General features: G+C 39.5%; 1 protein-coding gene across 4 annotated transcripts in view; it reads right to left on the bottom strand.

The window, feature by feature from the left end:
* Positions 1-25,532, bottom strand: part of lrrtm4 (leucine rich repeat transmembrane neuronal 4) — a 381,209-nt gene that overhangs the window by 176,536 nt on the left and 179,141 nt on the right. For 2 of the 4 annotated variants that reach the window (XM_031899273.1, XM_031899275.1), the window contains exon 3: positions 25,079-25,171. The exons of the other annotated variants lie outside the window; for them this stretch is intronic. In XM_031899273.1, coding sequence (XP_031755133.1) covers positions 25,079-25,171 — 93 coding nt within the window. The remainder of the gene's footprint in view (positions 1-25,078; positions 25,172-25,532) is intronic. 4 annotated transcript variants of the gene reach the window in all.

The raw sequence follows: 25,532 nt of genomic DNA, 5'->3' as shown, positions 1-25,532 counted from the left end.
TTTCTTGACTAATGCTGCAGGGAGATGATTTACTCCTTCTATAACAAATCATGATTCCAAATCTTTGCCTGGGTTGCAAAGATTGACATGCAGTACTTTAGTTGGAAGAGACTTAAGAATATTTAGACTTGTCTAGAATGCAGAGCAATGTTGGTAGGCTTTACATCCCCTTTAAACTGCAAGAGTATATTTCCAAAGGCTTGATAATATTGTGAAACTGATGCCTTCTGACAAAATCTTCAACTGCAAGAACAATTATTTTAAAAAAAATTCTGGTATTTGTGAACATTAAATGGAATGTTGCGAAACATTATGGGCATGATTCACTAAAGTGCGATAAAATTTATCGCACACTTTTTTGCGTTAAAATAGACGCGATAATTAGCGCGCGATTCACCATAGTATTATCGCATGCATTAAGTCGCCATATCACATGCGTTATTTTTCGTGCAACCGCACTGAAAAGAATACGATCGCATGATTCACAATCACTTAGGCGCGCTAAATATCGCCTTAGGCTATGCGAAAATTAACACCTACTACAGGCAGGTGATAAATGATAGAAAAGTACAGTAAATGAGTTTTTGCCAATAAAATATGGACTTACAGTGTTATTTATTCAAGTATGTGTCTTTTTACTCAATTTTACTAAAGTCTTGGCATGTATGGAATTTCGCTACGAATATACTGTACTGTAGCGGTGAATATTTAGTCGCACAAAATACATTACTAGGTATAATAATTATAGAAAAGTACAGTAAATGAGCTTTTGCCAATAAAATATGGACTTACAGTGTTATTTATTCAAGTATGTGTTTCCCCTAGAGTGACGCAGCCGCCAGTTTGCAGGGAAATGGTCATTTTTAATACAGTAATTTTCCGCAAGTATTGGCGTGCGTTCATTCGCACGACTATTTATATGCGGCTACAAGTGATAAAATGTTTCGCCAGGCATGGATTTGCAGCAAATTTTTGGACGTGAGGCAAATTTTTCCGCGGCAAATTTTTTCATGTGTTTCGCAAAACAATCTGCCAATGGCAAAATGCATAAAAAAATTCACCACGCAAAAATTCACCGCACGTCCAAAAATTTACACAGGCGTCAAAAAATAATAGTCGCGGGCAACAATTTTATTGCCCGCACAACATTTTTGCCGTTTCGTGGATCTTTCGAAAGATTTGCTAATTTTTCACCAAAGATAACCAGAAAACATTTGCTCATCACTAGTGGCTACTATTTATAAGCATCTACTATTTATATAATACTATTTATATGCTACCATTTATATGCGGCGACAATTAATATACTATTTCTAAGCTACTATTTATATCCGGCGACTAAACGCGAGCGTTATTTAGCGCATGTACCGGCAAATACCGCATTGAAATAGTCTTTGCGAGTTAAATAACGCATGCAATATCGCGCGTAAAATAGCGCAAGTATGCTTATAGTGAATCATGCGAAAAGTCGCGAAAATTCAATTAATACGCAATAAAATTTTTACTGCACGCTATAAATAGCGCATGTTTTATTGCACTTTAGTGAATCGGCCCCCATATGGTTTGCTACTATTGAAAATTAGCAGAGTTTATCCCCTTAAATAAGTCCTGTTGAGCCAATGTTTTTGTGCTATTTGGAACGTGATGGAGAATGCCGAAGTCTCTCCTAATACTGTGCACCAGTCAGAACAGAGGAAAGGCCAGGGTGTGCCGGTGAGTGTGGATTGGCAATTGTGAACCATCTACCTTAAATTACAAATGGAAATTCAGCTTGCCCCAAATAATACTTAAAACTATCTGGAGGAATCAACTAGGTACAACCTTGGCTACATCTGTAGCTTTTCAGCTGTTGTGAACCATTAGAAAATTCCAGCGTCAGGGCGTCGGGACATGGCACTCTCAACATTTCAAGCCCTACACTGATAGGCTGATGGAAGCTGAACATCACAGTAAGAGGATGGTGATAGGATTAAAGCAGAATTAGAAAGACAGCATAGTGAAAATCATGTACACAAAAAATGTTGCCTTAATAACCAATATCCCAGGGCTCTGTATGTTGGTTCACTCACCTCATGTCTATGACAAACCAGTGCACTAGAGCTTATGGACAAAATAAGACACAATTATTACTTTAAGTTAAAATAACTGCAACCCCCACAGAGATATTGTACTTCCAAGTATAGTTGTTGCCTCCAGTACCCACATTACAACTTCAAGTTCAAATTTGAATGGTTTTGTTTGTATTTCTTACACCTGCCAAATTTACCTCCAGTTCAAAGAGCTTCTATGACTCATCTGTTTATGTTGATGCCAATTCTGCAGCAGAAGCAGGGGAGGTGGGCAGTGTGAGTCCTGGGCTCCTTGACTGTCATCTTATTCAAACTGCTCAAATTATTTCAACTTGGCATTTTTCTCCGCCTGCCAATTTATCTGCATCAATAAGAGCACCAGGCAGCCTGACTGGATGGGCATCATGGCTAATAAGTTGAGTGTATGTGACAAGCCGAGCTAATCAGCATTGGAACTACAAACAAGCCAGGAGAGGGAAAAACAAGTATTTCCCTCCTATTGAAAAAGATAAAACTGTTGCCGATTGTCTTTGTCAGAGATGAGAGGCAGGTTACTGCTGAGAGCAACTCTGCTAATGTTGTATAGAAAAATTCACATACAGAACATAGTCAATAGGAATGTACCAAATCAAGGCTTAGGTAGTCAGCCATGGGGGAAGAAAAATAAGACATCCCATAGATGTAGAAAGTCTGCAGGACTCACCAGTAGAAACGTTAGGTTGGAGTGCCAAGCCCCAAAGGGAGTGGATGAACACATGAATGGGCAGGCATTCAAAAATTCCAATGTTGACAGGTTTAGTTAAAATAATCAATCTATCTTTACATGTCCACATGTTTCATGCTATAGGCCACTTGATTAAGAATGTTGAGCCTAAAAATGTATGGATTTGGTGCATCACAACATGGAAGACACATGCCCACCCATTTTCAACCCAAGCGAGTCTTACCTTCTGAAGTTGTCTCCAAGTGCTAGTAAAAATTGGTGAGTAGGGCCTATCATTACAGTGACATTGATCCTCATTGTAGTTTTACAACTAGAAATGGTTGGGAAGCATTTACACCAGCCTATGTATCAGAAGATCGCAGACTGTAAGGTCTATCTGGCATGGACTTCCTACCTCTTGTCTCTAATATTGTATTCAACTCTGCTCGTTGTATTTATGTATTGTTCTATTGTACAGCACTACTATAATAATAACAACTATATACATACATGCATAAAAACATACAAGGTTAGAAATAGCCACAATCTCATGGAGAAAAACAGACCTGACTGTCTTTACACAGGGGAGTATAAATCTTACCATATATTTTTAAGGAGTAATAAATTAATCCAGGAAATCTTCATTACCCATGTTAATGTGTCATGAAATGCACTTGGCAGGAACCTATGCTTCCTCTGGGTTAATGAAGCCAGAAGATAAACTAAAGTGTTGAACTTGATGGATAAGTGATTTTTTTTTTTCAACCTAAATTGACTACATCACTATGTTTTTAAATGTTGTTGTGAATTAAGTAATTAAGTGGAAACTGGTTTTCCTGATCCAAAATAATAAAAGTAAAAAAGAATTCATAAAAAGGTTTATATTCTTGTTGGCAATTTAGTTCCCACTACCGTAATAATGATGTCACGATAATGAAGTTGTGAAGATCGTTGCTGTTCTTAATGTACTTTTGAATCAGAGAGAATGAAAGGTTGATCATCTAAAAAAGGGATTTATATGTTTTAGTATTGTAAGGGTGTTATTAACAAGTACTGTCCAATTAGGATACTTGAACACTTTGGTTCGAAAAATAAAAAAAGCCCATTCTGTAGTAGTTCTTTCCAATAGCATAATGTCTTTGGATAAAGAACTATTACTAAAGTGTTCACCAAACCAAATTGCTGTTGCTTCATGACTGTTGCTTGGGGTCCAGTGCAGGGTTCCCATGTGGTATCTGCTAATTAGATGTTCTGGGTAGACTCATTGTCCTGCTGTTTAGAAGCACTGCAGGGGAACTTTTCTTGTGTCAGTGTAACATTCCAGAAAATAAATCTGACATTTCTATTGTTGGTGGGCCACAGGAATTCAACTATGAAAATATTTTATTAGGGGACAGATATATCACAAGAAAAGCCAGACTGCCCTCTAATGAATGAGATGGAATGAGAAAAACCAGACTGCACAGTGATGATTGAGCTGACACAAGCACAACCTGACTGCCCTCTGAGATATGGGATGGCACAAGACCAACCAGACTGTCTTCTGAATAGTGAGATAGCAAAAGTACAGCCAGACTGTCTTCTGATCAATGAGATGGCACCAGAGCCACCATGCTTCCTGTGATGACTAAATTGTCCCAAGAACAACCTGTCTTTTGAGGAATGAGATAGCACAAGAACAATGAGACTGACCCCTGGTGAGTGAGATAGCCCAAGACTGCCTGCTAATGAGAACACTCCTCTACTGACCTGCTCCTCAACTCCTCTCTCATTACCTCCTCACACACTCGCATTCATAGAGTTTGCAAGGGCTGCCCCCCTTCTCTGGAATTCTCTCCCATATTCTGTCTGACTTTCCTAATCTTTCAAATATCTCTTGAAATGCATTTATTTAAAGAAGCTTACTACCCTTTGCTACATCATTCACCTTGCTTAATTCGAATCTTGCCCATTCTCACACCTTGTGTCTCATCCCCTTCTCCTTGTAGATTGTAAGCTATTTTGGGCACCTCTTGTATCGGATATTGGTTGATGTATGCATGTAATTGTGTATGTGCAATGTATAAACCCACTTATTGTACAGCGCTGCAGAATAGGTTGGCACTTTATAAATACATGTTAATAATAATAATAATGAGTGAGATGACACAAGAACAAATAGACTGCCTTCTGAAGAGTGAGATGGAACAAGAACAACCAGCCTGCCCCCTCGTGAGTGAGATATGGCTACAAATCATTCTAGAGAAGTGTCTTAATGTACAATCCTGGAATACATGGGTAATTAAAATAAAGTTGCTTCTGTTAAATGATTTGTTGAGTTGTGGTATTCTAGCAGCAGGGGAAAAGCAAATTTCAAAACCCCGGTTTAGATTTCCCTTTCCAGTGTTTTCTCTTTCCCTATTCCACCTTTCTATAAATAACAGCGTTAACAGCATCCGATAAGCCTTTCATTCCTACAGATAGCTGACACCCAAGCATTATACCAGGAATAGTTTTAATTATAACTCCTGCTAAAGATCTGTAATATAAAATATGTGTAAGCTTAATTCTGAGCATCTCAGCATTGGCAAGCAAGCTGTTATTATCCAGAGGGAAAAGTTTGTCTTGTTAGCACTTGATAAGGTACTTGCCGGATAAAAAAAAAATTACCTTAAACATCCTCATGTCCTTGGATGTTAATAATCAACCAGGAGAAGTGGTCTGTACAGTAAGAGCTCTCATACAAAGACTGATAAAGCTTTGTATAGTGTTGAGTAGCTTTATAACAAGGGCAAATTGCTTCTTCTCTACTGATATTTTTTCGTCTGGCTTTGTGACTAGTATTGGGTCTCAGATATTGCAACAACAGACACAGGGAAGAGTGGCTACAGCATCGGTAATTCTGTATGTAAGTTGTGAGATGTCTTATTCATCACCTTGTAAACTAGTTGACATAGTGCCATTGCACTTGGTAGCACAGCCTTGCCCCTGATATGTGCCAATTAAAATCAGTGTCAGTAAGCGTGGGACATGGCTCAAAGCTATACATGTATTATCAGTTGGAGCTAATGTTCTTACATGACTATACATGACCCAGAGCAGTCCTTGGAGCCCCCTACAGATTATGTTTTGGAGAGATCCACACACAGTGCAAATAAATAGAAAAACCAAGAGGGAGACTTATCCAAGGGTGAAAATAGAGTTTGTCACAGTTTGCCATAGGGAAATCATACAGTTCTCTATTCACTTGCACAGGATTTTTAGGTGCATATTTGTCAATGAGTGAAAATGAAACAAACTTTTGTTTTACTCTGCCGCCTAGAAATATACTGAAGGGAGTAAAGGGAATGGTAGGTAAAGCTCAGAAAATTGTGATGCTTACAAACAAATAAAGACAAGAGTCCCCTCTACAATACAATGATTACTATCAAGTATTATAAGCAATCTACAATACAATTATAGGCATGGTACCTATTATCCAGAACGCTTGGGACCTGGGGTTTTCAAGATAAGGGATCTTTCTGTAATGTGGATCTTTAAATTTAAATCATTTGCTTCTGATAAGTATTAACTACCAGGATACCAGAAAAACTCCCGGTGGGCCCAGGTGTCAGTGGGCCCCCCTGCTCCTGACGATTTGGCCTGCTTCATGGTCATTCCCTATTTCTGAATGGGAAGGAAGGGGAGAAATAGATGGAAGAATAGATGCTAGCATGTAAATAAAATAGACTAGGAGAATAAAGAAGTTGGGCGAGGAAAGGAGGAAAAATAGTTTTGAGAGTGGGCCTATAGTCCTAACGTTTTCTGGTGGGCGCCTGGGTCCCCAGTCCAACAGGGTTCGTTGGGATCAAGTACAAGATGCCAGGTTCGGACTTGGGGGTGCAGGGCCCACCAGGGCTGCCACTGCAGGGGACCCACACTATTATTACTTATTATTACAAGAAATAATTTTTAAGAATGTTTTGCTTAAAATGGAGTCTATGGAAGATGACGTTTCCACAGTTTAGAGTCCTCTGGATAACAGGTTTCCAGAAAATGGAACCTATACCTGTATTACCATCAAGCTACCGGCTGTAACTGGTCTAGGTAATAAACCCAAACATCTAATTGGCCAAACCCCTTAGGTTACTCTTCTTATTGCCCCTAACAACGCTAATAGAGATTACCCCACTGGACATTTTAAACTTCATTCCAGTCCCTGACACTCTTTAACTAATATTGTGGTTTGCATGGAGCTTTTGCCTGGCTCTTTGTCTTTTCCACAAGAAATAAAAAAGGGGAGATGATTATACTATGAAAGGGAAGAAGTTATAAAAATGGCTTTTTGGCATATGTTAGTAAGATTGAAAGCATCTTTAAATGTCATAGCGATGATTTCTGGTTATACAAATAGCCTCTCTCCAGAATGCTTCACTCTTCAGTAAAGGATGTTAGGAAATTAGTGCTTTAACCCTAACAGTAGGAGTTGCTTCAGATCCCACGCTCATAGCTGTGTGATGCACATCTGCCGTGTATTTATGAGAGTGCCGTGATGAATCTCCCAGGCAGGTGGCATTGTGTGCATATTCACAGCGCTACACTTCCCACAGATACCAGATCCTTTCTCTGTTTAATACTCTCTTATTCATATACCTAAAAGACATATTGGTTTGTTTCATGGGGAAGAAGACTCCATAGGAGATGCCTTAATAGACATATATTATGATAACTACAGAGTTGTATGAATGAGAATGAATGTGTAAGTGGAGTTTACAAAACAAGTTGATGGTTTTTATACATATAAGTTATCCAAGTGGATCTTATTTGCCCTCAAACAATACAAGATCAGGATCAATCTAGCAGTATTGGGTGGAGAGACCATTATAAAATGCCTCCAGCCTATAGAATCCAAAAACCAAAGTTAGGCCTTTAGTGTTGTCACCTCTCTCTGTGACATGAAATACTGGGATAATGTTATCATATACTGGTGGTACTATTTGGGTGGCTATGTGGCAAATGGAAGTCAACACAGATAATGTAAGGTCAAGCACCTAGGATGTAAAAATATGCAGCCACTGGGACTGCACTAGGCACAGCCACACTGGAGAAGGACCTGGAAGTCATTATAGAGAATAAAGATGGCTGTAGCAAGCAATGCCAGGCAGCAGCTGCAAGGGCAAACAAGGCTTTGAGCTGTATTAAAAGGGGTATAGATTCACGGGAGGAGGGGGTTATTCTTCCCCTTTACAGAGCGCTGGTAAGGCCCCATCTAGAATATGCTGTTCAGTTTTGGTCTCCAGTGCTCAAACAGGACATTATTGAGTTAGAGAGGGTCCAGAGAAGGGCAACTAAGCTGGTAAAGGGTATGGAAAGTCTCAGTTATGAAGAAAGACTGGCCAAGTTGGGTTTGTTTACACTGGAGAAGAGACGATTAAGGGGTGATATGATAACTATGTATAAATATACAAGGGGCCAATACAATAAACTAAAAAGTTGAGCTCAATGAATGGACAATCTATGTTACAATATTTCTAGGAGAGGCACTGAAGCGTTAAATTCAAAATGTAGATAAACATTACTGGAAATAGCTCCAATTTGCATTTTAAAATGATATTTTTACATTTATAGAAGATGCAATAGTTGATGTATTAGTGGGACGTAAGTTTTGGGTAGGAAATACCATTGTTTACCTGGTGCTCAGGCTCAGGACGGAAAAAATATGGGATATATGCATTCATCTCATTTCCATGTTAAGGTTTCCATAATCTAGATCAGTGATCCCCAACCAGTGGCTCAGAGCAACATGTTGCTCCCCAACCCTTTGGATGTTGCTCCCAGGGGCCTCAAAGCAGCTACTTATTTTTGAATTTCTGGTAAGGGGGCAAGTTTTGGTTGCAAATAACCAAGTATAATGCCAAACAGAGCCTTCTGTAGGCTGCCAGTCCACATAGGGGCTATTAAGTAGCCAATTATAGCTCTTATTTGCACCCCCAGGAACCTTTTTCTTGCTTGTGTTGCTCCCCAACACTTCTTCCATTTAATGTGGCTCACAGATATGAAAGGTTGGGGATCCCTGATCTAGATCATGATCCCCAACCAGTGGCTCAGAGCAACATGTTGCTCTCCAACCCTTTGGATGTTGTTCTCAGGTGCTTACTTTTGAATTTCTGGCTCAGTTGCAGACATATGTACTGCCAAACAGAGTCCCCTGTAGGCTGCCAGTCCATATCGGTGCTACCAAATAGCCAATTACAGCCCTTATTTGCTACCCTGAGATACATTTTTCCTGCTTGTGTTGCTCCCCAACTCTTTTTGCGTTTGAATATGGCTCATGGGTATAAAAAGTTAAGGACCCCTAATCTAGAGGGAGTGGAGCTTTTATTTAGCTAAACATTTGGGGCTCACAACTACACTGTTTTATCTACCAGATACATAATGTGCATTGTGTGTGCCAGATACATTATTTAAGCTGTGCAGCTCAGGTGTATCCCACTTGCAACAATTCATCTTCTACTTCAATATAGATGAGATGCTGTCAGTACATGAAACCTCGGGCTGACAGCTAAGCATTGTAGCCATTTGTTTAAAATTGCTGATTTATCTTGGATTTCCTAGCATATAATGTTTATATGGCTTGACTATACCTGTTGGGATACACATGCCATTTCTGCTCTGAGTGTATATTATTATGGCTCTTTCTAAAGAATTGCCTTCAGTCGCCGAGCACTTCACCTTAATCTGTGCACACATTCCACAATACAAAAGGACATCTTTTATGTGGGTAATGTTCAGAGTATCAGCCATCACTTCAGCAGCAGTTTGGCTCTGTGAGAATGATGCCTGCTAGCGCTCCAGATCATCGGTAAATACGTGAAGGGGAAAGGTTAGGAATTAACTCAAAGTTGAACGTTCCTGCATGCTGAAGATGAGAAGATTTCTTGTTGTGCCTCAGAGAAGCTAGCTGATGATTATCTATTTTTTTATCACAGGAGTTGTAGCTCAACAGCATCAAAAGGGCCAAAGGTGCCCCAGTCCTTGTCTAACATAGTTAAAATAATTGCAGCAATTGCATAGTTGGTTACTATATCTAACAGTATTATTAGAGAGTTGCATTGTGCCAGCAGGTATCATGAAAGGGTAACTAAAGTCCTTTTATTTCATTTATACAAAGGCAAGTGAAGTGTTTTCTTCCACAAAATTCCACAATTCCAGCATCATTTCAATTGAGTGATGAGTTGCAGCCATTGCAACTGCACCCAATGCGTGGAATACATTGGCAGGTGTGTGTCTTGACTAATTGGGTGAAATTGCATACTAGGTTTGTTAGAGTGGGGTTCTCATAATTACCGGATGCAAATCTGCTGCACCTATTGAGACAGTCCTTCTTGAAGGTGGTTGTAGCTTTGGGGTCCCCCTGTGTACATATGGGCAGGATTCAGAAGAGGTGGCCAAACGAATGCACTGTGAGTGCAAGGAGCATCATTGGACATGGGCATTAATGCGTGCAACAATCACATCCATCTTTTGCACCACAATTGCAGCTGTGCTCATATATAATATAAATAAATGAGCCCTGTAATGTTGCAGTTGTAGGCAATTATAGTTAGATGACCCCAGCCTGTTCCCGCCCAGCTTACAGTGTGCTCCATGTGACAAGCCCCATTTATTGTTCAAGGCCAGGTTCACTGTCCCAGTGTGCAAGGAGCTGTGTGAAGAGGCAGCAATAAGCTGTTGGATGTGATTAGTTGTACTGGGCCTTCAGTTGTTCTCAGTGTCAGACTGGGGTGCCAGGGACCAACCAGGGCTGCTGCCAGATGGGCCCCCCACCCCAGTCGCCACTTCCCTGCACACTGCATACACACTTGCAGCCACAATGGGTGGGAGGAGGAGCACCAGTGTCCACATTTGCTGGCGGGGGATGTGGACCTGGGTTGGCGGTTCACCACATTTTTTCCCAGTGCCCCACCAGCTCAGTCTGACTGTCGTTGTTCTATAAGACAAATGACACATGGAACTTTTTGGGTGCTTTGACACCACATTTTTAAGTAGATGTGTTTCCAGGCAAGTGGCAATGGTTTTCAAAAACGTAAGACCAAGGGGCATATTTATTGGTAAAGAAATTATATACAGGACAAAATTTAGCAAAAAGAAACTTCACAAACTTGTCACTTGTATAGGCTCTTGGTGCTCTCTTATGGCAGATTTTACAGTGAATTGTTTGTCCATTCTTTGATAGATATTCAGTTTTATAAGAACTTTTCAGGTTTTCCCTGTATTACCAGGAAACAAGTCTTCATGCTATATTGTATGATCTGTGCTAAGGTCACTTTTTTTATTATCAAAATTAATAAACTGGTGGGAAGTCGGACAAAAGTTGCTTTCCTTGTCTGCTTTAGAAATAAACACCTAGAAGTAAACCCAAAATACACAGCATTTCTAGATTTTGTTTCTGATTTGTTCCAAATCCAAAGCATTTTCAACACAAATAAAATCTGGAATACAGCACGCACCAAGGTGGTATGTGTCACGGAGTCACGGACTGACATTTCCCACAATGCATTGATCTCTGCTAGTTTCAAAGACTTCTTTGAGACAATAAATAAGATACCCTTTGTTGTTTCAATTCGTCTTCCAGTCACCGGGCGTTCTCAGATAATAAGGGATGAAAGCACAAGCGGAAGAGCTGCTTGTGTTCCTCTAAAAAGCCAAATGCCCCTCTAGTTTTCACACTGTGACACCAGGAAGTCATTCTCTCATTACTCTCTCTATGCCCCTTGGGCCTTACATTAACAAAAATAGAGTGAGATATATATTTAAAACATTCTGGCTTTGTCATCTTCCTCTGCGTACCCAAGGCCCAATACTTTTCCTTGGCTGTAATGTAACCCATTCTCCCACAGTTGGGAAATTTCAGGACCATGGGCAGCTCTGGTATTTATTATAGTAAAAGAGCATTGAGTAGGTTTATGGCAGTTTGATTGGGCTTCCCTTACAAATACAAGTATTGTACCCATAATGGAATCAATTAGAATGCTGTTAATCACATGGTTTCATATGTTTTATATTGTTTTTTACCTTCTAAAATCATTTGCTTATATCCCTATTTAGAGCAGGCATATTGTCTTATTTTTCTCCAGTCATGCTGAATAGTGATGGGCGAAATGTTTCGGCAGGCATGGATTTGCGGTGAATTTCCGCGTTTCACCATTGGAGGATTGTTTCGTGAAACAGATGGAAAAAATTACCGCGGAAAAATTCGCCGCACGGCCAAAAATTGTCGCCGGCGTCAAAAAAGAATCATCATAGCTGCGTGACAAATGGCGGCGGCTGACAAAATAATAGGTGTGCGACAAAATAATAGCCGCGGGCGGCAATTTTTTTTGCCGCACAACATTTTTGCCGTTTTGCGGATCTTTTGAAAGATTTGCAAATTTTTCAGCGAAGCGAAACTGAACAGATTCGCTCATCACTAATGCTGAACTTTGTATTTGAAGGTTTTCATATATTTCCACTTCCATTGTTTATTTTACTTGCTCTTTAACTATGTCTGCATACCGGCTCACATGATCAGTTCACCAGTGATACAATATATATAGTAAGTAGTAGTATATATAGTAAGTGCTCCTACACAGGCTTTGTTCCTGAATCTATAAAACATCCCAGTAAATTCATGTATAGGTCACTGGGCATAGGTAGAGCCCACACAGACAGACGTATCCAATAAGGAGAGAGATCTGTATTTCACAACTTTTCTAAACATAAAAAGTGCTTTATTGAAAGGATTAGGTTTCAATTGGACCACCAGCCGGTGCATTGGTTTAACATAGTAGGATAAACAGAAGAAACTTGTTAAGTTAACTGTTTGGTTGCATGATAAACTACTCTTCCACCAGCTATAAAAGGGTGGTTCACCCTTATATTAACTTCTAGTACGTTATAGAATGTCTTCTTTATTTGTTTTTTATAGTTACAGTATTAATTATTTGCCTTCATCTGCTACATTTCCCAGCTTTCAAGTGGGGGTCATTGACCCCAGCAGCCAAAAAAACTACTGCTCTTTGAACTTCCAATGTTATGAATGTCACTTTTGATTCCTTATCTTTCTATTCAGTCCCTCTCCTATATATATATTTCAGTCTCTCATTTAAACCACTGCCAGGTTGCTAAGGTAAACAAGACCCTAGCAACCCGCTGCTGTCATTTCAAACTGGAAATAACTAAAAAAAAAAAACACAAAAAAATAAAAATGAAAACCAATTGCAAGATTGTCTCAGAATAACACTGTCTATGTCATACTAAAATTTAATTTAAAGTTGAATTTCTGCTCTTATTGTGTTAGCATTGTTGTCTGCTGCTCCTACACCCTTTGTCTAAGCTGGAGTGGAAATGGCAGACAGGCTAGAGATAAATACGTTTTATCACAAAAAGTCAAGTGCATTCCCCATTAGTTGTGTAGTGCTGGATTATTCAAAGAAAAGCTTTCTTTTTGGTAATACAAAATTTAAACAGGGATTTAAAAGCTTCGGTTGCAGCTGTGTTCTAAAATTGGCTGCTTGAGTCACAGCGCTCCCTGCCCACCATCCACTTTCCTATTCCAGATTGGAGCGCAGAGTGGCACATAACCATCAGTGGATCAAGCACACAATAAACAAACTACAATGCTCTTAGCAACTACAACTCCCACCAGCACTTTTGGCAAACTTAGTATCCAATGAGCAGACTATAATGCAGAGCAACCTGCTGTTATGATTAAAACATGAATATGAAAAATGACCATGGCAGAATGAAAGGCAAAGAAGGTCTGATTCTGGGGCCAGTCTACCAGTCCGACCCTGCCGTAGGTAGTCAATCATTACTAGTGATGGGCCAAAAAATTCGTCAGGCATAGATTTGCGGCAAATTTCTGCATTTCGCCATTGACGGATTTTATCACGAAATGGGCATCAAAATTCACCACACATCCAAAAAATTGTTGCGAATGTCAAAAGAATTGTCGCAAGCATCAAAAAGAATTGTCTCTTGCGTCAAAAAGAATTGTTTCTCGCGTTAAAAAAAATAGCCTTGTGCCAAAAAGAATTATCTCTTGCGTCAAAAAGAATTGTCTCTCGCATTAAAAGAATTGTCTCTCGCATCAAAAAGAATTGTCTCTCTCAACAAAAGAATTGTCTCTCTCGTCAAAAGAATTGTCTCCCTCGTCAAAAGAATTGTCTCCCACCAAAAAGAATTGTCTTACAGGTCAAAAAGAATTGTCTCTCTCATCAAAAGAATTGTCTATCATGCCAAAAAGAATTGTCTCTTCCATCAAAAAGAATTGTCTCTCATTAAAAGATTTGTCTCTTGCATCAAAAAGAATTGTCTCTTGTGTCAAAAAGAATTGTCTCTTGCGTCAAAAAGAATTGTCTCTCGCATCAAAAGAATTGTCTCTCACATCAAAAAGAATTGTCTCTCTCAACAAAAGAATTGTCTCTCTCGTCAAAAGAATTGTCTCCCACCAAAAAGAATTGTCTTACGGGTCAAAAAGAATTGTCTCTCTCATCAAAAGAATTGTCTCTCATGCCAAAAAGAATTGTCTCTTGCATCAAAAAGAATTGTCTCTTGCGTCAAAAAGAATTATCTCTCGCATCAAAAGGGTTGTCTCTCGCATCAAAAAGAATTGTCTCTCTCAACAAAAGAATTGTCTCCCACCAAAAAGAATTGTCTTACGGGTCAAAAAGAATTGTCTCTCTCATCAAAAGAATTGTCTCTCTCGTCAAAATAATTGTCTCCCACCAAAAAAAATTGTCTTATGGGTCAAAAAGAATTGTCTCTCTCATCAAAAGAATTGTCTCTCATGCCAAAAAGAATTGTCTCTTGCAGCAAAAAGAATTGTCTCTCATTAAAAGAATTGTCTCGCGCCAAAAAGAATTGTCTTCTCTCATCAAAATAATTGTCTCGCGCCAAAAAGAATTGTCTCTCGTGCCAAAAAGAATTGCTTCTTCCGCCAAAAAGAATTGTCGTGTGTGACTTTTTTTTTGACGCGCAACATTTTCACTGTTTCACAAATTTTTCACCGTTTCGCAAATTTTTTGAAAGATTCAATCATCACTAATTGCCACCAGTGAAATGCATATCTATCATCATTTGCTACAGCTGCACTATTAGAGGTACCTATAACTATTCTGCACATGGAATATGTTAAAATAAGATTTTGGAAATAACCAAGATAGTTTTATGGGAAACTGCCTGGCAAGCAGAGAAAGAAGACGCTAGCGGCCACTTGCTGTGAAACCTCAAAAAGAATCATCAAAAGGCAAAATTTATACAGAGCTTGGAGTCAAGCTCACTCCGCCTCATCGACAGTATCCAGCAAAGGATCTGGCCCGCAGCACAAGGGGAGGGCTTATTTCTCACATTTTGTGAAACTTCCATGTAACCCATTGGCTTCCAAATGTATTAGCAACTTATATACATTTTAGCTTCCAATGCTGGGCATCTGTGACTGTACTGTGTCCTAGATATTAGAGAGTGTTAGCTTCTTGTCTATTTCAATTGTATAACAAACTTTGTATTGGGCAGGACTAAAACCAACTTTTAACCAATCAGAGTACTCCCAGCCAGGGATACGCCATCGGACCAGTAGAATATTCACATGGTGAAGACACTCTGTAAACAATGTACATGGCAGTACAGGTATGGGATCCATTATCCAGAATGCTCAGGACCTGGGGTTTTCCAGATAAGGGATCTTTCCATAACTGGGATCTCCATACCTTAAGTCTACTTAGAGATTATTTAAACATTAAATAAACCCAATAGGAGTGTTTTGCTTCCAATAAGGGCTAATTCTATCTTAGTTGGAATCACGTACAAGGTTCTGTTTTATTATTACAGAGAAAAGGGAAATCATTTTTAAAAATTAGAATTATTTGCTTATAATGGAGTCTATGGGAGATGGCCTTCCCGTAATTCAGAACTTTCTGGATAATGGGTTTCCAGATAACGAATCCCATACTGGGTTGAGCCAGTCAATTGCTACCTCTACAAGGAACAGACTATGTGAATGCTCCTTTATGTTATATAAAACACTGCAAGCACACTGACTGTATTGAGTTATTATGGATGGCCAATGCTGACCCTAAGCATACTACTGCACTTGGCCATTCCAAACAGAACATTATAGTGGTTGATGACCTTTGGTGTCCATTGAGGTTTCAGGATTTTTTGTAATATGCTTAAAAATAACTTAAAATAAAGTGAACTACCCCTTTACTTGTGGTACAATTCACTTTAATGCTAAAGGGTAAATAAACTTTATTTATAAGTAGTAGTTACATTTCATGTCTCCTGTATGCATACTGTAGATTTCTCCTTTTACAATATTCTCTTCCCAGTGTGCAAAATATGAGAATTTCACATATTACCGACCATTGTTTAAAAATACGACGTGGAGCTGCCATGTTGATGTCTTCCTCTGGGGTATTCTCCATGGAGACCAATAACTTAGCTCTACCGGATCACCTAAAATAATGGAAGCTGTTGGGCTGCTCTGTTAGTAAATCGTACCAAGACATCAGCCCTAGAGGTCATAAAGCCTGTTCTATAGATATCTATAGTCTATACATTAACAAGGCATCAGCCAATCACACGGGCAGATGGACACATGCTCTAGACCAGTGATCCTCAACCAGTGGCTCAGGGACACCGTTGCTCCCCAACCCCTTGGATGTTGCTCTCAGTGCCCCCAAACCAGGGAGTTATTTTTGAATTCCTGACTTGGGGGCAAGTTTTGGTTGAATAAAAACAAGATTTAAAGCCCCCTGTAAGCTGATAGTGTGCATAGAGGCTGCCTAATAGCCAATCTTAGCCCTTATTTGGCTCCTCCATGAACTTTTATGATGCTTGTGTTGCTCTCCAAATTTTTTAACATTTGACTGTGGCTCATGAGTAAGAAAGGTTGGGGACCCCTGCTCTAGACTTTGCAGGCTCTGGCAGCATGATATACAAAAAATATATGAGCATGATGTTAAACTACTAATCCCATCACCATTCTTGTTGGGCTGTTGGCAATTGTAGTTTACCTGGGGGGGCTATTGCTGGACTAACTTCACGTATTTTATTCCAACTGGCACTTTTGTTATAATAAAATTGGTGGTGAGACTTTAGGTCGAGGATCTTGCCGCTGTCATTGCACAGACACACATCTCACTAACAGGTCCTGCCCCATACTTTATTAATGGCTCTCTGGCAGGCAGAATGGTCCATTTTGACCCCTTTTAGCAACGGAGACATAATGATATATGTCCTCTTTGGTGTGTCAGGGAGTGCGCTTTGGAATTAGATACACTGTCAATTTTCCTTGCCGCTTCCCCTTAGAATCTGGCAAACCCTGCTGATTGGTCAGAAATTAGGTTGGAGTGGGACCTTCATAGAGGGGAGTGTATTACCCACAATTATCTTAATCATGCGGGGAATCAGTCCAATGATACAACTCCTGGGTGAAGCACCCATTTAGAATCCATGGTGAGTTGTTGAGCAGAGCCTAGATATTGCCAATTCATACATAAGGATAATGAGATTTCTGTGTATCAGTAGAGAGGGGGGAGGTAGGAGCAGCTACAGAGCTTGAAATACACAGAATAATGACAATGGCTGATGGTTAGCTTGTCGCACAGGCGTGCCTGAATATGAGCAAAGCGTTCCAACTTTAAACAAAAATAAGTGCAAAATTGGTCAAAAACATATTTGTCAAATCCTTATAAACCCTCTTGCCTTAATCTAAATAAATATAGAACACTTTGAAATGAAACCTAATATTGTACTTACCAGATATGGAAGTATATAACTCTATATATGTATATACATATATATTATGATATATAATAGTTATATATAATGTAATTAAGTTTGTATGCTTTGCACCAGTAACCTATAGCAACCAATATGCAGAGATTGCATTTGTTTTGACAGATCAGACACAATCATGGTGGACGCAATCCACTCAAAATACACTGCATTATGGGTTAAAAAAAAAACATGGCGACTGGCATATGAAATTGCATTTTTCACATTGCACTTTCAATTGCAAATGACCCTTTTTTGAGGAAGGGGAAATAATTAAAATAAATAATTTTAAATAATAAAAGTAGATAGAGATAGACTACATGTACCATCATATTGAATACAAGGCGCAGAGATTCCTGTGGTGCAGTAACCAATAGCAACCAATAACCCCTTAGTGAAAAGAGAAGGGAAATATTTTGGATTGAGAAGTGAAGGATAAATGACAATGGGATCCCCCAAATAGATTCTGATTGATGTTGTTATCAAAAAAACTTGCTGCAATTATTAATGGGACTAAGAGCCACTGATACAGCTACGGGACCTGTTATCCAGAATGCTCGGAACCTGGGGTCTTCCGGATAAGGGTCTTGCCATAATTTGGATCTCCATACCGCTACTAAAAACTCATTTAAACGTTAAATAAACCCAATAGGATTGTTTTGCATCCAACAAGGATTAATGATATCTTAGAAAACCGTTATCCTGAATTACAGGAAGGCGATCTCCCTTTGACTCCATATTAATCAAATAAATCACATTTTTAAAAATGATTTCCTTTTTTCTGTAATAATAAAACAGAACCCTGTACTTGATCTCACCTAAGATATAATTAATCCTTATTGGAGGCAAAACAATCCCATTGGGTTTATTTAATGTTTAGAAGATTTATGGAGATCCAAAATACAGAAAAACCTCAGGATAACAGGTTCCATACTTGTACTGTAGTTCTATCCTTCAGTCAGTAGAGGAACAGGCTTCTGAGTCCTTCCCTGAGCAAAAGAGAACATCCCAGGGGCAGAAAAAAGCCATAACAAAGTTCCAATCTTTCCGACAGATCTTGACTGTGATATGGAAGAACACATATTGCTTTTCCTCCCAGTCCGACTTCATCTTGCTTGTGAATGGGAGTGCAAGTGTAGAAAGCTAAGGTTAAGGATAGCCAGGGGCTTCTCGTATCCACCATTCTTTCACACAAGACACAATCTGCTCTTTACTCACTAGAATATTAGCTCATGCTTCAAGTTCTACCTTTCTATTGACAGTTCTAGAGTGTGTTTCATTATGCTGCTCATTGCCAGTGAATCTTAGAGTGACCCAGGGATCAGCATTAAGCCCATTGCTCTCCTCACTACATACTCGCTGATCGTGTCATTTGAATTCAGAGCACATGGTCCTTTGTGCTCATGGTCCACCCAATTGCACCACTCCAGCCTTATACCCTCAGCCATAATCCTCATGGCTCATGATCTGGATCTTGGATTGCCTATCTGCATTAATGCCAATCCCATGACTGAGCTGGGGTTTGCTTAAGTCCACCCTTCAAGTTTGATGGTCATATTCTCAGCAATATTTCCACATACCACTTGCATTCTTAAATCAAACCTATTTTCATAATTCATTTCCTTGTGCTTTTTGTATCTTTTGCTTCTGCCCCAAACTCTTCCTCCATCACCCCTTTCTGCCAGTACAGTCCGTCTCTAACATAACTGTAGATGACTGGATTGTGCTCTCTGCTTCTCCCTTACTCTTAACATGGCTCTCCTAGTTCCCTAGCCAGATTGAGATAAATTGTAACAGCCCACTTGTGATCTTCAAAGTGACATTGCTACTTGAATATCTACTGTGCAACCTACTTTCTTGATATATATCCCTTCCAGTCACCTTTCCTTTAATTTAAGCAACTCCTGTTCCTGAGACCCTTGTCTTTTCTACCAGGTTGTTCCTGGAACCACCCTCCCCAGCCATGTTCCCTATGTGCAGTAGTTCTCTTCAGTATTTCTCAAGCAAGTCTGAATTATTCCTTCCATGCATTTTCCTGCTTTTGGTGTAACCATAATAATTCTTAATGCATTTCAGTTTCTATGTTATACTGTTCCGCCTATCTATGTGCATTGATGATGATAAACAAATAAAAACATCACACAAATGCCCTGTGCTTATGTGATTGGTTATGTGTTCAGCCTGTGATTAGACATAAAAGGCTGATTTGCTATTGTGCTGGTCAAATATCCTACAAAAGCCTCTGGAAGCAATTACAGGGCATGGTTCCAACAAAGGCTGGATGTTCCCATAACACTTTCATTATCATGACTCTTTCATGCATTGCAGCATGAGTTCATTCTCAATAGCCAATCTCTTGTTAGAGATTATAGGGAAAATACTGAATACTGGTTGGTGGAGGTGGGAATATTTGCTATCTCCTAATTCCATTCCAGATTTACCAACAGGCATCAATGGAGTTAGTATATGATAAACAGTAAGATAAGCTTTTCTCATGGACTGGATGTGCCCCATTGCATCAATGTCAAGGCCAGGGGCCACAACAGAGAATCAGGGAGCAGCTCAGGCAAATATAAAGGCAGATAGGTAGGCAATAGTCATCATTTAATGATATGCAAAAGGGAAAAAATATAATATATCACCTATTGCCCGAGTAGTCAAGTACCAAAAAGTAAATTGGAAGAAGGACAGCCCTCCTTGGATTTAAAGAATTGTGAAACAAAAATGTAAATACAAAAAGAAAACAGGTTCATTAGTCGATGTTTTGGGCTCACACAGAAACCTTCATCTGGAGTGAAGGTTTCTGGAGGGCATTTAGGGTCTAACAGGATTTCATGATTAAGACATGAAAGGAATGTGGATTATAAGACCTAATAGTTGGTAAGAAGAGACCTTTCAGTGCAGTAACTTGTGGCTATGATGATATGGCAGAATGTACTCTATGCACTACAACCATATGCCACAATAATGAAACCCTCATAAATCTCTATAGGAAGTAGTTAATGTGCTGCAGCCGCAGGCCAGGGCTGAGTTCATTATTGTAGCTTTTGCCCATACTGTATATCCCTTTCCATGGAGCAACAGAAGATGTTTTTGCTCAGGGGTGTGCCAGGGGCAAGAGATTGTATAGAGCGCAAACCACATGGCAGCTAAAAGTGCCCTGAGCATTTAAAACCAAGAAACTGGGTAAAAATTTGGGCGAACCACACACTGCCTGGTTCTGGAAACTTTGCCAGTACGACTTATACAGATCAAACTAACTGTATCTATCTAGCCTTTGATACTATGCTTGTTCAAGAACTTAACCAAGCCCCTCTTATAGGCATTAACAGAATCTGCCATTACCACATCACTAGGAAGGGCATTCCCCAACCTCACTGCCCTCACCATGAAAAACCACCTACGCTGCTTCTAATGAAAGTTTCGTTCCTCTAATCTAAAGGGGGGGCCTCTGGTGCACTGATCATTTTTATAGCAAAAAAGAGCATTCCCTATCTGCCTATAATCCTCTCTGATGTTCTTGTACAGAGTAATCTATATATCTATCATACAGGATTTGACTGGGCCGCCGGGGAAAAACCCGGTGGGCCCCGGCGGCCCAGACCCAATCCCTGTCGGCGCTCCCCCAGCTTCTGGTGTTCCTACCTGATGCGCTTCACTTAGGCAAGTTCAGGAGACGACTTCAAGCGGGTGATGGGGGCCCCAGTGGGGGGTGCAGGGGATGGGGTCAGTGGGACCCCTGTGGAGGTGCGGAGACCCTGGGGTGGCAGCTGCACCCCCAGTCCAAGCCTGCTATCATCTATCTATCTCTGTGTGTGTGTATATATATATATATATATATATATATACACACACACAACCACAAGTACTTCTAAGATGTCCATATAAATATTCATTATTGTTTATACTGTGACATGGGCCATATAATCAGTGGTTCAGTAAATGACTCATCGTCTCACTAGGGGAGCAATGAGAACGAATGATGTAAACAGTTCCATGAAAGCAGATTTTCTTTTGCGTGTATATAAATATATTAGATCTAAAAAATAAGGAGAGGAAGGAGGGGGCATATTTAAAGCATCTGAAGTGCATCAGTGATACATGGCGTAAGTCTCCAGCATGAGAAGCAAGGAACTGGGCTAGTACAATTTCCTTGGGTTTGTTTTATATACTATGCAATGAAGGGAAAAGTAAGGCAGAACCATATGTTTAGCAGCAGAAATGCATTAACTGACCACATTTATTACCTAGAGCTGCACACACACAATATCAAGCCTTCCAAAAATATATACCAGAGCCAAAACCAGAGCTTATGGGAACAAATAATACAAAGGGCAAGTTGGGAGGCTCTGGTTATTAAAGAGCAGAGGTTCCACCATTCCAGTGACTGCTAAAGGCACATTCTATTAACTTTGGCATATCTTATTATATAGAGTGAGGCTTGTGATATTGAGCAAAGTGCATTATTATTCTAACCAGTAGGACACACTATATTTAAACACCCCCAACTGTGAATATCTCTAACCTTTTCCAAGTGTTAAAAAGTGACTTTCCTACAGTCTGTACCCTTCTCACCTGCTGGCACAAGTCTATTTTTCTCCGAGTTATGTTCCCTCGCCAGCACTGAGTCAGCCACTTCCGACAGGAGACGACAACTTGATGTTTGGCAGATGCGTAGATACACAATTTTTATTCAATGTGTTGCTTCACCTTTCCCCCCCCTCCCCACCCACTACTTGAAACAGCATCTACAGAACACAAATAAGAAAGCGCTAATAGGGGGTCGCAAACGAAGCAGACGTTAATTATACGTTTTCCAAGAGCAATTAGGCTTGAGACTTTGCAACGTGCAGGCTCACTTGGATAATTGACATTAACCTACAGCATTCCCTCATCCATGGCAACAGGATAAAATTATCATATAATGCAAAGCACCTCATTTCTGAACGATACCACCCACCTCTTCTTTGTATAATTGTCTAACTGACTTGCAACAATAGTGTGACTGACAGGCTTTGATTTAAGGGAATTTTAAATGGTCCTCTGAGTATGATTTCTTCCAAAAAGCAGTTTGTCTTCTCTTATTAACCCTGTGTGTGTCAGAATGATAGCTAAAGAAATGGGCAATGGGGCTATACATGTAGTAGAGTATCAAACATGTATGAATGGTTCAAGATCTCCATTGCTGCAGTTTATCACAGCAGGGCAACTGGGCCATAGCACTGGGTTTATTGCCATACTCTGTACAAGTATAGGACAGATTATCCAGAATTATTGGGACCAGGGGTATTCTGGATAAGGGGTCTTTTCGTAATTTAGATCGCCATACCTTAAGTCTACTAAAAAATCAAAACAACATTAATTAAACCCATTAGGACTGTTTTGGCTCCAATAAGGATTTATTATATCTTAGTTGGGATCAAGTACAGGTGCTGTTTTATTATTACAGAGAAAAGGGAATCATTTAACCATTAAATAAACCCAATAGGGCTGTTCTGCCCCAATAAGGGGTAATTATATCTTAGTTGGGATCAAGTACAGGTACTGTTTTATTATTACAGAGAAAAGGGAATCATTTAACCATTAAATAAACCCAATAGGGCTGTTCTGCCCCCAATAAGGGGTAATTATATCTTAGTTGGGATCAAGTACAGGTGCTGTTTTATTATTACAGAGAAAAGGGAATCATTTAACCATTAAATAAACCCAATAGGGCTGTTCTGCCCCCAATAAGGGGTAATTATATCTTAGTTGGGATCAAGTACAAGGTACTGTTTTATTATTACAGAGAAAAGGGCATAATTTAACCATTAAATAAACCCAATAGGGCTGTTCTGCCCCCAATAAGGGGTAATTATATCTTAGTTGGGATCAAGTACAAGGTTCTGTTTTGTTATTACAGAGAAAAAGGAAATCCATTTTAACAATCTGAATTATTTGATTAAAATGGAGTCTATGGGAGAAAGGCTTTCCGTAATTCTGGAAAACGGGTTTCCGGATAATGGATCCCATACCTGTACCATTTATTTAATACTTGCCAGGTTTTGTACTTTCACAAAGTCATAAAAGATTTTGCAGATTTGCCCCAGGTTGTAGCCATCTGACATAGTGCCATGGATTCTCAGATGGATTGGGATCAGGAATCTGAGACATTAAATGCCTATTTCTGCCCATGTGTTTAGGATCTTTGTACTGGTGGAAAAGGAACTTTTACTCAAGCTTCAATTTTTAAGCAAATCTTATACCTTATCAAGGGGGAGTGGCTCAAAACTAAAAAGGTAGATATCCTAAATATGGCCTGCTTGTATCCTTCATCCAGCTAAGTATCTGTGTACAAAGAGGGGAAAGTAGCCTGGAAGAATGTATTTGAGACTTACTTAAACAGTTGTTTCCATAATGAAAGAAGATGTAATTCTAACCTACCTTTCAATAGACATCCATTACACATTTGCAGGTTATTTGTAAATGTAATCATTTCTATAAACAGCATCTATCTATCATTTTACATTCTTTACACTGCTGGCTCTGACTTCTGAAACAGTGTTGCAAGCCAACTGATTAACAGATCTGTAGGAGACTTGACTCCTATTACATTGTATTAATGGTGAAGACACACGGAGCTACTTATTATTAGCAGCTACTTGTCACGGCTACTGAACTCCAGACTGAGAATTGTCACGGCTACTGAACTCCAGACTGAGAATTGTCACGGCTACTGAACTCCAGACTGAGAATTGTCATGGCTACTGAACTCATAGACTGAGAATTGCCTCTGCTAAAACACAATTATCAGTAAATGATCAGCATTGCCTATTTTAGAAGCTGTGACAAGTAGCTGCTACTAGTAGCTCTGTGTGTCTTCACCCTAAGAGTCAGGCCCAGAGAACAGAAAGAGATACACAAATACTGTTTTCAACTACAATTAAATTCACAATGAACTTTAAACCAAGAACCAAGAATGAGTTTTTGGGTAGAGGGCCCATTAAAGAGACATGTATAAAAACAGCATGCCTGGCAGAGGGAACGCTTTCATTTTAAGAAGACTTGACAAATTCCTAAAGGTATCATTTACCCACCAAATATAAAGTAATGGGATCCTGTGAGCACATTTGCAATATATTATTTTCTTTCCAGTTTTACAGATATTAGCAGATTTAATTAGCTCATATAATGAATTTGAAACCACAGCGCCATCTGCTGCTCACAACTGACAAGCATTTCCCTACATCTTAAGATGCAATTTCCCTTCAGGCATCTGTCTGGCAGCGTAATGTACATGCTATAGGCATTCAGTGCACCCATCAAGGTTTCACTCTCAGGCAACACTGCAAAACCTCACTGTCCTACATAATACTGAAGGCCCAGCCCTCAAACACTTGTGAGACTGTAATGACATATTTCCTTGCGTGTTTCCTTGTGACATAACAAAGTTATTGATGAAAAACAGACAGCCTAGAAATTTGCACAGCTTTCTCTGAGAATATAAACATAGAAAATGATGGAGGGAAACCTCAAACTAGGTTCTTACTGCTTGTTCAGCCTTGGTCTCTGCTTTGTCTTGTATAATAGCATCTTCTTGGCATCCTCCGATGGTTTCCACGCATCTCAAACTCCAGCATAACTAAAGAGAAAGAATAACTTGCCACATTACCATAGAAAGCAGCTGCATTCAATGTTCTTTTATTTGAAACAATGACCATTGGGCAGGATACAAGTGAATGGTTTCTTGGGAAAAATCGTACAAAAATGGGGTAGTTGAAACATTTGATTATTAAACGAAAAACGGAAATCTTCTTAAATGACCATTCAGACCCCACCCACAGACAATGTCGGACTGGGATGCCAGGGACACACTCTCCAAACTACTTTTTCTCCACTCCTCACTCAACCTCTTTATATCTATTCTTCTATCTATTTAGTCTTCTAAGATATTGTCCTGTATTAAAAGGGGTATAGATTCACAGGAGGAGGAGGTAATCTTT

The sequence above is a fragment of the Xenopus tropicalis genome, chromosome 3, assembly GCF_000004195.4.
Source record: "Xenopus tropicalis strain Nigerian chromosome 3, UCB_Xtro_10.0, whole genome shotgun sequence".
Taxonomy (NCBI): domain Eukaryota; kingdom Metazoa; phylum Chordata; class Amphibia; order Anura; family Pipidae; genus Xenopus; species Xenopus tropicalis.
This window is presented reverse-complemented; position numbering and strand designations above follow the sequence as displayed.